Source organism: Elgaria multicarinata, chromosome 4 (assembly GCF_023053635.1).
Source record: "Elgaria multicarinata webbii isolate HBS135686 ecotype San Diego chromosome 4, rElgMul1.1.pri, whole genome shotgun sequence".
Lineage (NCBI taxonomy): Eukaryota > Metazoa > Chordata > Lepidosauria > Squamata > Anguidae > Elgaria > Elgaria multicarinata.
Window position 1 is genome coordinate 50,066,658 of NC_086174.1, and position 11,696 is coordinate 50,078,353.

Sequence of the window (11,696 nt, forward strand, 5' to 3'; positions counted from 1 at the left end):
CTGAGAGGAAGTGGGAAGTGTTCCACCAGACTGGCTGCCGGTCAGAAGTTGGGAGAACTTTTCCTAAAGGGAAGAGCCCAGAAAAAGCTTGTCCACCATGGTGGGAAACTTGCCGATTAGTTGAAAGGTAACCACTCTGCTTTAGTAGCTGGCTTAACAAAAGCTTTACTTAGTTAAATGGCTCTAGAAGACATGTCTTATCGTTTGCAAGCACTATAGAGGTGCTATTACCTGAATAAAAGGGTCTGTGGATTTCACAGTGCACCTGTTGCTTCACTACTCAGCAGGAGGGCATGGAATCCTCGACAGCTACCAAGTCAGGAGCTTCAGGGCAGTCAGTGGAATAGCGGTAAATGTCGAAGTGCAGTAGCTCATCATGACAGTGCGTACACACATACCCTTACCATACAGCAGCTGTACGTAGCAGAATATATACCTGATTTATTAGGATCGGCATAACTGCAATGCTATGCAAAGTTACCAGGGAGTATCCTCCATTGAACTCAGTGGCGATTATTTCTGACCACATATGTTCAACTTGTAAAACATATTGAGCTCTAACAAGAGATCTTCAGCCAGCTGAAATGTACCCTTTGGCTTTTAAATAGAAATGCAAAGCATTTATTTAAATTAAAAACTGCTAGTGTGAATGTCATGGACCAGGAATCCAAACCATCGTCCTCAGAAGATCCTGACTTCTTCTGCTCAGAAGAACAGGCTGCAGACTTACTGGGAGAAGGTATCATGAGGCTTCCGTTTCCCCAGGACCCAGTTCTTCAGAAAGACCCCAGGGGTCTGCTCCCCTGCAATCAGGGGAAATTCCATTACCATCCTCGGAATCCAAGGATTTGGGCCATGGCATTCCACTAGCAGGCCACAGTCACTCCCATATTTTCACAGCCTAGGATTGCTAAAACAGGCCAGATCCCTTTAAGAGACAACACGGTCAGAATGGAAGCAGGATCAACCAACCTAAAGGCAGCAAAACTCTCATTTACAGCTCAGTCTTGCTCTGCTCCTTGTTTAAAGAGCATACAGACAAGCCAGATCAACATCATCATCACCACCACCCTCATCACATTCTTCAATATTGCACTAGAGATTTTCCATCCTACCACCCAGAATGGATGTTGCTTGGGTGAAAACTCTTCTGGCAGCTGAAAAAACTACATACGATCAATAATACATGCTATAATGGTAGCATGAAGAAGATACACAAATGTCATAAAGGTTATTAATAACAGCTTCTGCACTATAAAGATAACACATAGATTGGTTTCTCATTTGACCGATGCCAGATCTGTACAGTATAGATACACTTCCTGTTCCTTCTCTGCTCTCATTGCCCTAAGGGCCAATATTTACATTAATTTTAAAATATCCTAGTCATTTTCATGTGGTTGGTATTCTTCAGAATGCATAGCCAAAAGGAATTTATCATATCCTGGGGGAGTTTTGCTTTCCATTGGATCTCCGGGATATAGCAAACAACAGATGTCATTTTAATAAACGTTCACCGCATGAAAGTGGTGAAGAAATATTAACTCATGTTGGTGCTACTATGTCAAAAAATATGCCAGAATCTGGCCTAGGAGGAGCTTTACCCTCCATGTGCAATCTCAATGCATGGAACACCTGCCGGTCCCACCTCAGACACCACAAGTCCCACTCCTTGACATCCATGCAGTCTGTGGAATCTAAAGAGGAGCCTACACATGTGCACACTTTACAGGCATTCCAGAGCATCATGGAGAGGCAGGGTCAGCAGGCACAATCCAATCTCCTTTCCAGATATTGAGACTACCTGCAGAAGGGAAGGTGTCAACAGGGCTAAACAGTCCAGGTTATCACTTACCTTGAAGATCAGAATGCACCTCCTGACTTTCCAACAAGGATGCTCAACTGCCTTGCTGACTTTCCATTTTTCAATATCAGGTGATCTCCAATTTTGTGAGAAAAGAAAAAACCCAAGTCTAATTCGGATGCCCTTTTTTGGGGTGTTGCCCCCAGTAATCTTCAGTCATTAATAGCAATAATAAGACAATTTGTATACAGAATACACAACAAGCCAGCTAATAATATTTAAGAATTTACTAGAAAATTTCCAGTCATGAAAAAGGCATTACAATGTCTGGGGGAAACAATGTAATGCATTTGTGGGACTTTTCAGTTGTACAAGAGGAGGTAACACATATAAGTATGGTCTGACACATAATTCCCTTAAGTTCTTAAGAAGGAAAGGGTAGAAATTGTGAACCAGCAGCTAATGCCCTGAGAAGTGAAACGTTCAGTATGAATCTCATCTTAGATCTAAAGGAATGAACATCAAAATGCAAATATATTGCTGTAATAACATCAGCAGCAGCAGATGCTCAGACTCATAAAGTCATTGTTTGCTAACCTTTAAAGATGGCTTATTTGTTGTCTGGGACAAAAAAGAATGCGCTAGATGACAATTTGTCCTCCATAAAAGTATTTTATATATTTCTACTTCCGTAGGCATACCAGGAGTCAGACATTCTATCCAGAATTTATTGGGTTTGTTTCCATATGAAAATGTTGAAACATACAGAAGCATTTATTTCAGTCTATGCAAACTGAAGGTCTGTGTGGGACATCTGGAGGCCAGACTCTCAGGGGCTGCTTCAATGGCAGGCACAAACTAAAACAGCATCCTATGCTATCCAAGTGGGACAGAGCCAACCAGCTCTTCTCCACCTGCCACAGACTGTGTGCGTGTTCTAGGTTTCCACAAAAATTCCACAGGAACACATAATTTATTACTGGGTACATGATTACCTAGAGATCCTCAACTTATCTTTCCTGCTAAAAAAATGTTCCTAGTCCTTATGACTAGAGAGATAGGTTTGAAATGTGTGGCCTTACTGGAGAGCACTGGGGAAGCAGGCAGGAAGCCAGCAAATCCAATGGGGTGAAAGTGAGGCTTCATTGCCCTGTATAACTCCTCGCCCTTTCCCATAGCCAGCAGAAGTAGAACAAATTAAATTTGCATGCTTTATACAGGTTGCAGTTTTTCTTGGCAAAGAACATGGGTTACCTTAGGGCAAAAAAAAATCTGACATCTTTCCAACCATAGTGTACAGGCCCCCATCTTTTGTTTAATATAACAGTGCAATGTTGTACCTATACCTGAGAGAAGTAGGCATTCCATTAACCCTTTCGGTCAGATACATAGGGCCAATTGGGGACTAAATTAGAGTTTCCTTCTTTGAATCTAGGTGGGTCTCCTGATATTTTAGAATCTATAAAAATAAAGACCACACACAAAATTCCAATTTCCACAGCCTTAGTTCTTCCAATGGAAATTGTAGCATTGTGGGACTCGCGGGAACTAAGCTCGAAGCTGGATTTCAGCTTTATTTCCAATTTCTTGAACCTTTATTTATTTTCAAGAGCTTTCCTGTATAACTACGGGAAGCTGGACCTAGTACATAGCACTTCTCCTTAACACAAGATAGATTTTAATTTCTCGCCTGGTCACCATAGGTGATAAGGAATTTTACCCAGCTGAATAAGCAGGTCGGAATACTTGGCCCCCTCTTCTGCAGGAAGGCACTTTTCCTCCTCTTTGCCCAGCTTAGAAATCAAGCAGGCTGCCACGAGAGAAATGAAGCACTTGGCCCATCTTCCAGCAGCCCACTGCATTTCTATTTTAGACAGGGAGTGGGGAAGTCTCTAGCAGTTCACTGTATTTCCATACTAGACCTGAAAGAGGTAAAGCTCCTTCCTATGCATCTGCCAAGAGGGCTGATGGTGGAGGGTAGGAATACTTCTTCCCTCTGCTGACAGCCTGCCATCTTTCTATGCTAGACACGCAGCAAGTGAACCTCCTGCACAGAAATTCAGAGGACTAGCAGCAGAGAGGTGGAGTCATCTGAGCCTCCACTGACAGCCCACTTGGTTTCTGTTCTGGACAAGCAGGAGGGAGATTCACCTGCTGCACATCTAAAGTAGAAACAGGGCAGGCTGGTAGAAGAGAGACAGAGCGACTCATGCCTTTGCCACCAGCACACTGGGTTTCTAAGCTGGACACAAAGCCGCACCCTGTGTTTCCGGCACAGAAATTTAACAGACTGGCAGCGAAGGGATGGAGGCGCCTCCTTCATGGGTGGAGTGTGTGTCACCATTTAGAGAATCTGCTGACAAATTCTTTTATGACTCCCCTGTGGTGTCTACATTGGTCGGCACCTGTTCGCTCCAAAGCAGACTGTGCCATGGTCTTTTCTTAACTTGTATCGGGTGTTGACGAGCAATCCGTGCCTTCATGGCAAGCTGTTCAGTTTCTGTGCCAGATGCCGAGGTCAGGGCTTCACCTTCTGCATGTCTAACATGGTGGCAGAGCAGTAGGTGGCTTTGCCACCAGCCCACTGCACATCTTTACTAAATGCACATGAAGCAATGCCTTTTCCTGCACACTCATCATAGAAACCAAGCAGGCTTGTGAAGGAGGCAGGGAGCGCTCATTTCTAGCCCACACCATTTACTAGTCTGCTTTTTACTCATAAGAGTGTCTAGCAAAGGAGGGCCAGAGTGCTCCATCTATCCTCAACCAGCCCCTCTTATGAGTAAACAGCAGGTGGATAAAATGTGTTGTAGGCTAGTAACTTTGTGGGGGCTAATTTAAAAGGTTGTCATAATGCCACCCTGTTTAAAGCAGGAATGGCTGATGTTCTTAAACCCAAGGGTTGAACTCCAAGATCTTCAGACAGCAGAGAATCAAAGCACGGGGGTCACAACAAGAAAAGCCCCACTTCTTGTGGAAGCCAATCTTACCTCCATTCAAAAGGGAATTCAATGCAGGAAGCCACTTGCAGATCTTAACTGATGACAGCAACTTATATCCTGATTTCTTACTCTCTTGTAAAAACATTTATGGGTCAAAATTATTATTTTTTTTTAAAGTACAGTAACATTAATTTCAACAGGATAACATTGTTCAAGATTTAACAATGCACCTGCCTGGTACAGAAGCTAAAAGTTATTTGAGCTTGTCATCTTGTGTAGATTAAAATCGTATGATTAAGTCATAATATCAGAGTTTGTTCCCTCCATGCCCCAGCGTACTGTTATGAGACTGACACAGGGTGTTTCCTAGCGAGGGTGTTGGGCTACATCTGAGGCCTTCAATTGATGAAACTTCACTCGACCATGAAGGGACCAGGATTGTCTTTAAATCAAGGTGGTAGAACCACTGCTATAGGAAAGAGATTACACTGCACACAGAGCTACTTACGTTTGGTGCACCTCTGAGAGCCAGGAGCTTTGCTCCAGCCGTGACAGCACTGCCCTCCACAGACATTGACCCTGTAGAAACAGTAAAGAAAGGATCAATTGCCAGGTGCAGCACTCTTCCAATAAACCCAGCTGCAATTGAATAGCACACTTTTTTTCTCCTTTGGGGGACTGAGACACTTGCAAACGAATTGTTCCTCACCTCAAAGCAGAGGTGAGGCTGGGAAGAGCTGAAAAGTCAGGAGAGAACTAGAACAACAGACTAAAAGGGAAAAGACTAGGCAGGCATCACCTCACAGTAAGGAATGCTAGGAGTTGGCAGGAGGAAAAACGTTTGAACCCCGAGGGAGGACAATTATAAATGTTCTAAATAAGAATAGAAGCTCATTGTTCTATAGCACTCCAGCCTCAAGCTCCTAACAGAAGGAAATAGGTATTCCCTGGCTTGCTGTGCTTCCTAAGAGGGAGTGGAGGGTTTCTTTATCTGTAGTTACCTCACTTTCATTGCATGTGACCTAAAGGCTCATCCCTCTTGGCTGCATAAGCATGAGAAAGAGCGCAGACATCCAACTGTCTCTGCTGTTTACATTCTCGCCACCTTCCCAAAGATTAGGCCCTGGAGCTAAACCTCCCTAGCCACAGAAGGCTAATTGTTCCCTGGGCCAAGGAGAAAGGGAAACAAAGCCCTAAACAGCTGCACCAAGAAGGCTGGAGGATCAGGGCCAGCTCCACCACTATATCAGCTAAAGGAGCCCACATGAGGAGAGTTTGTGAGGTATCAATAAAGAGCAGAAAGTTGTCAATATTTAATTTAGTGTGTTTTTTATCATCACAACTGGCACCCTTTTGGATTTTCTGCATCAGTCACCAAAATTCATTGCACCATGCCTGTGAGGGGCACCATCCACACAAGCCATCTTGTCCAGTGGCCATTAAAAGTTCAGTAAGCCTTGCACCACCTGGTGCCCTCCAAATGTGTTGGGACTACAACCCCTATCATCCACAAAAACACCAGAATGATGGGAGTTGTAGTCTAACATATGTGAAATGCAGGTTGGGCAAGGATACTTCAGGATTCACCCAGTTTTAATTACCTCCCTTGTGGCTTTGTGCTGCAGACCCATCTGTTGCCACCCCAGCCAAGACACACACACACACACACACACACACACACACACACTCCACCCCCAGAATCTCCCTGAACTATACAAGGAGCAACTTCACTCATCTTCAGGAATCCCTCTCAAGTTGATACTTGCAAAATGGGAGGGGCTTAAGAATGTATTACCCTGCAAGAAGAACATAAGGAGAAGGCATGAGATGACAAGGGGACTGACAGGGCATATTACTAAATAGTTACAACAGAAGGAACTCTCAACTATGGCAAAAACAATTACAATAACCAGGATTTAGCTCTGTTTTTAAGGCTCAGTTATGGAACATGTGAATTAATAAGAAAGAGTAACCTTAAGGATGCATAGAATGCTTCACCCATAACTGTAATCAGTCCTCATACGTCAGTTATTAGTGGTAACAGACAATATGAGTTCCACAAATGGTAGAGTATTGACCTGTAATGTTATTTTAACTTAATTGATCAATCTGATTTCTGTTGTGTAATGAACTTCCCAAAGAGGCTCTCCTGGCACCCACGTTCTACTCTTTTCGGCGCCAGGTGAAAACCTTATTTGCCAGGCATTTTAGTCTTTCAATTTCTGTTGTTTTAAATCTTTTACTATATTTTAAGTCTTCGCACTGCTGCTAGGTTGCATTTTGGTTTTTACTTTTATAGAAATATAATAATTAAGTAGATACCACATTAAACTTGCATTTAAAAAGTGTCTCCAATTAAACAAGCAGATGTTTAAAAACAATTATTATTTTTAAACATTGGACAACAGGTGTCATCTTAGAAGAGGCATTCCCCCTTCTCTCCCACAAAGAATGCAATGCCTCTTCTAAAATGTGATCCAGGCAGGCATTACACAAAAAAGGACATTGTTTCCACATCAGAACTAATGTTTATCCATGTATTAAAAATGTGCATATTTAATCAACCACTTAGAGCGCATTCCTATGCATGTTTAGATGGGGGGGGGACCTCCCAGCATGCCCCAGCCAGTATGCAACCTTAATTTATTGACTAAAATTTCATCAACTCAGATTTCTTTAATTGGTTTATGGCTCCACTTGAATCCATGCACGTCTCAATTTACCACCTGAGCACTATTGCTTCAAGGAGGCACATGTTTCCTAGTAATCAGCCAAGTACTACAACAATAATTTTAAGGGATCCATCATTATTTTGTGGCACATCTATTCAGAGGAAATGAAACAGAAGTTTCCTTCCTACAGTGACTCATACTTTATATGATGATGCTTGCTACTTCTCCAGGAATTACCAGGTTCTTTTTAGAGGGGGTGAGGGATGGAGAATGCATCAAGCCACACAAATGAATATTTAGCCCCAAACTTCTCAGAGTCTTAAATGGTCCTAGGAATTGTCATTCACTCAAATTGTCATTTCACACTGTGGCAATCCTTAGGCATAAATTCACGCAAGTCATAGCCTTGGAAAATAACTGAATCAAGATTTCAGATTTTTCTGCCACCTTGTAGGAACAGTAAGTCACTTTTATTGCCATCTAACCCAGTACTGTCAGCACTGACTGGTAGCAGCTCTCCGGGGTTTCAGATAGGACTCTTTATTAGCCTTACTCAGAGAATCTGGGGATTGAACCTGGGAATTTTATGCCTGCAAAGGATGTACACCTTGAACCTTGCTCTACACAGGGTAAGTTTGAGGAGATACTCATGGGACCCATACTCCCTCAGTGGGCCCATATGTGCTAACCTGGCACCGGTTGTGAACAGCAGCTGCAGTGCTCTGAGCAGGTCCAATAAGCTGAGTATAAGCGCCATTTTAATTTCCTTCAGTGCCCCAGAACAACACTACATCAGGACCATTGTGATAAATTAAAATAGCACCTAGCTCCAATGCTTGGTGGTGCATAGAGTTCTGAGCCAGAAAAAAATATCTTAAAGTGAGCCCAGAAGTAGTGGACTCTTCTTTAAATGGGAGTCATCAGTAATGGGCCATGCTAAGACTCGGCATTTGCCAAGGTTGTAGAGGAGCCTTTTCACTCATAAGAACATAAGAAGAGCCCTGCTGGATCAGACCAAGGGTCCATCTAGTCCACCATTCTGTTCACACAGCAGTGGCCAACCAACTGTCTGCAGGGAACCCACAAGCAGGACATGAGTGCAACAGCACTCTCCCATCCATGTTCCCCAGCGACTGGTGTACATAGGCATATTGTCTCTGATGCTGCAGGTAGCATATGACCATCAGGACTAGTAGCCATTGTTAAGCCTTGTCCTTCAGGAATCTGTCTAACCCCCTTTGAAAGCCATCCAAATTGGTGGCCATTGGTACTCCACCCCCAAACCAAGAGTAGCAGCACAAAGTTTTCTGCTTTCCACCTCTGCCTTCCCCACCAATATATTCTTAGCCAGGTAGAACACGTTGTCCAGATAGGTTTTGCTGCCTCTTCTCCCTTCTCCTGTCTTGGTCGCTCTAGTTCTATGAAAGACTCTGTGGCCCCCTTAAAGGAGGTAGGATAATAACCAAAGAGGCCCTAGCTTGGGGGTGGGGGAGAGAAGAGAAGAGCATTGTGGGAAACAATGAGCATGCATTGAATTCAGCGCACTCCGAGGTTCACTCAAAGGGGAAAGCGGCGGCACCTTACCCCTGCAGCTGCTGCAGATGGGGCTTGGAGTGAGCCTGCAGGCTGGAGGTGCTGTTGCTTTGGCGCTGCTGGAGCTTGGCGCGTGCAACGTGCTTGCCCGCTTTGTTGAAGGAGGCGGCGGCAGCCGTGTGGCTGCTAGCAGGCTTGTGCTGGAGTTGCACGGTAGGGCCCAAGCGGAGCTGAAGGCTGCTGGCTTTGCTCATCCTGCGAGTTCGCTCCAAGGTGCTGCTGCTGCTGCTACGGCGGCGGCTGCTGGTGCTGTAACGAGCGTCGAGCAGCTCCACATTGAACGTGCGCGGCGACTGCTGCCCTCCACTCTGCCGGCGGCTGCTGCCGCTAGACGCGCCCGACTGACCCGGGCGCAGCACATAGGTGACCGTCCTCAGCTTCCCCTTCTCAGACGCGTCGAGCGCCGGGGACAAAAAGACACCGCAAGCGCCCAGCAGAAAAGCCCACCTGAGCCAAGCCATTTCCACCAGCCAACGGGAGGGAATGTGCCCTGCAGCCAGGGGAATGCCACAAGCCTTCGGCGTGGAGACAAAAGAAACGCACAAAGTTCCTAGGTTTGCAGCAGCAGCAGCAACAACAACAACATGCGTCGGACGCAATTCCCTGCGCTCGCCTTGCTCGGAGAGGGCAGCGCCTTTCCTTTTATTTTCCCTGAAAAAAGAAAAAAGAAAAAGGCAATGCTTTAGATCCTCTCACCCATCCGCCGCTTTCCAGGTCTCTCCTTCACCATGTGAGGCAAGTTCAGTGGGGGGGGAAAAAGTAAGTTACTGCACGGAGTAAAGAAACATGGTTAGGGGAGAGAGAGCTTAAAGGGGGAAGAGCGCTCCAGCCAGGAAGACCAGCAGCAGCCGTGCGAGTAGGGGCTTTCTAGGAAGAGGGAGGTCTCTCTCCTTCCCCACTTCCAAAGAAAAGATATTTAGGCTGCCCGAGTTACTAGTGGTCTATTCGCACGGGTGAGAAATAACCTTTAAGGCAGTTCAGACTGGGAGGATTTTTTTTTTAAAAAAAAAACTTTTAAAAAAGTTTCTACGGGGGTGTGACTCCCTTTGAGTGTCAGATATGCACAGCCAATCCCAGACAGCCATGACGTCAGGCAGCTGTTCCTAATTGGGAAAACTATAAAGTGGGGCTGGGGCTTCACTGGCACAATCCAGTTTCAAATGCAGAAGGAGTGTAGATTTACGGAGGCTCTTTACATCTAGTGATCTGGTGAGAAAATGAGCCTGGAGCTCAGTGGGTGATATCGAGGGAGCCTTTCTCTCTCTGCCGAGGATAGCTGTGCTAGTCTTTTGTGGCAAAAACAAGGAAGAGAAACCTTATGGTATTTTAAAGACTAACAAATGTATACTGGCATAGCTTTCCCGCACAATAGCCCCCTTCACCAGATGCATGGCTCTTTGCATTTTAATAATTGTGGGATAGATGGTTGGAAGTTGTAACAATGACCTTCCTTACCTAGAATATAGTGGTAAAAAGTATATACATAATTTCTAAACGCCAAAGAAGGTATCGCCAGGGGCTGATGCATCACTTACATGACTTTGTTTGCAATATTGTAAGTGCACGTTGACATTGCATCCTATACATGTCTCCTTGGAAATAAGTCTTCTGAGCTTAATAAGTGTATAGAGACTTGCAGCCTTAGTAACCGCTATCAGGTAGTGATGTGGAAAAAGTCTTAGCATTAAGACCTACTAGAAGCATGTAACACTGGTCTTCAATGTAGTAAAGGGATGGCAGGACACCCATGACCTGAACTCCAAAGACTACTTTCAGTATGCAGTTACTTATGGTATTTTATATCATACGGATCAGGGGTAAGCCTAGTATCACTAAGCATCCAGTCCTATGCATATTTAAACAGAAAAAGTCCTAAAACTCCCAGCATTCCCCAGCCAGCTACCATAAGAGTCTTCTCGCACTTAAAAGACTAACAGAGTTATTGTGACATATGCTTTCATCGACTGGAGCTTACTTCATCAATGGCTCTAGCATACCAACTCTTACACCACCATAAATCTGTTAGTCTTTAGGTTGTAACAAGACTAGTCATTGTGTTGCTACTACAGACTGACATGGTTAGCCCTCTGAAAGTCAGTATCCTGTAAATGTGTTTTGGGTTCCTGTGATACTCCCAAGCAAACATATCTAGCATAAGGATGTGAACTAATAACTTTGATAGAGTTAAAGTCTGTCGGGACTTTTGCTTCAGTGTATGTCCAAGGCCAGATCTACGCTACTGCTTTAAAGCGCTTTATAACAGTTTTGACAACTGTATATGGAGTGTGTCCTGGGCCCTAACAGTTGTCAAAACTGTTACAAAGCACTTTAAAGCAGTAGTGTAGATCCGGCCTTAGAGAGCAATCCTATTCCCCCTTAGACAAGTGTCCGGGGGAACATAGAATGTTTCAGTTTCCTGGCTCCAAGCGAAATTGCGCTCCTTGCCCCCTTGCAACTTGTGTGGAAAGAACCTCACTAGCTGCTGCTGCTACAAGCTCACAGAAGTGAGTTTGTAGAGGGGTGGGGTGGAAGGGGCTGTTCCTGGGGGTAAGGAGGGGAGGAAACTGGGGATGTGGGGCTACATGGTATCACCAGCCTCCTTCTCTTTCCCTTCCCAAAGCGTCCGCTAGGTGGTCAAAATCACTCCTTTACCTCAAATGCAGGTAATACCTCACATTCGGAGGC

The 11,696-nt window shown here is 44.7% G+C and overlaps 1 protein-coding gene across 5 annotated transcripts in view; it reads right to left on the reverse strand.

Annotated features, from left to right (window-relative positions):
* LTBP1 (latent transforming growth factor beta binding protein 1) overlaps positions 1 to 9,821 on the reverse strand; it is a 210,737-nt gene extending 200,916 nt beyond the window's left edge. For 3 of the 5 annotated variants that reach the window (XM_063124236.1, XM_063124235.1, XM_063124239.1), the window contains exons 1-2: positions 9,003 to 9,821; positions 5,255 to 5,325 (exon numbers count right to left, since the gene is read on the reverse strand). In XM_063124236.1, the coding sequence (XP_062980306.1) occupies positions 5,255 to 5,325; positions 9,003 to 9,472 (541 nt within the window). In that variant the 5' untranslated portion in view covers positions 9,473 to 9,821. The remainder of the gene's footprint in view (positions 1 to 5,254; positions 5,326 to 9,002) is intronic. The other 2 variants (XM_063124238.1, XM_063124237.1) reach the window with 1 other exon arrangement.
* Positions 9,822 to 11,696: the final 1,875 nt, after the last annotated feature.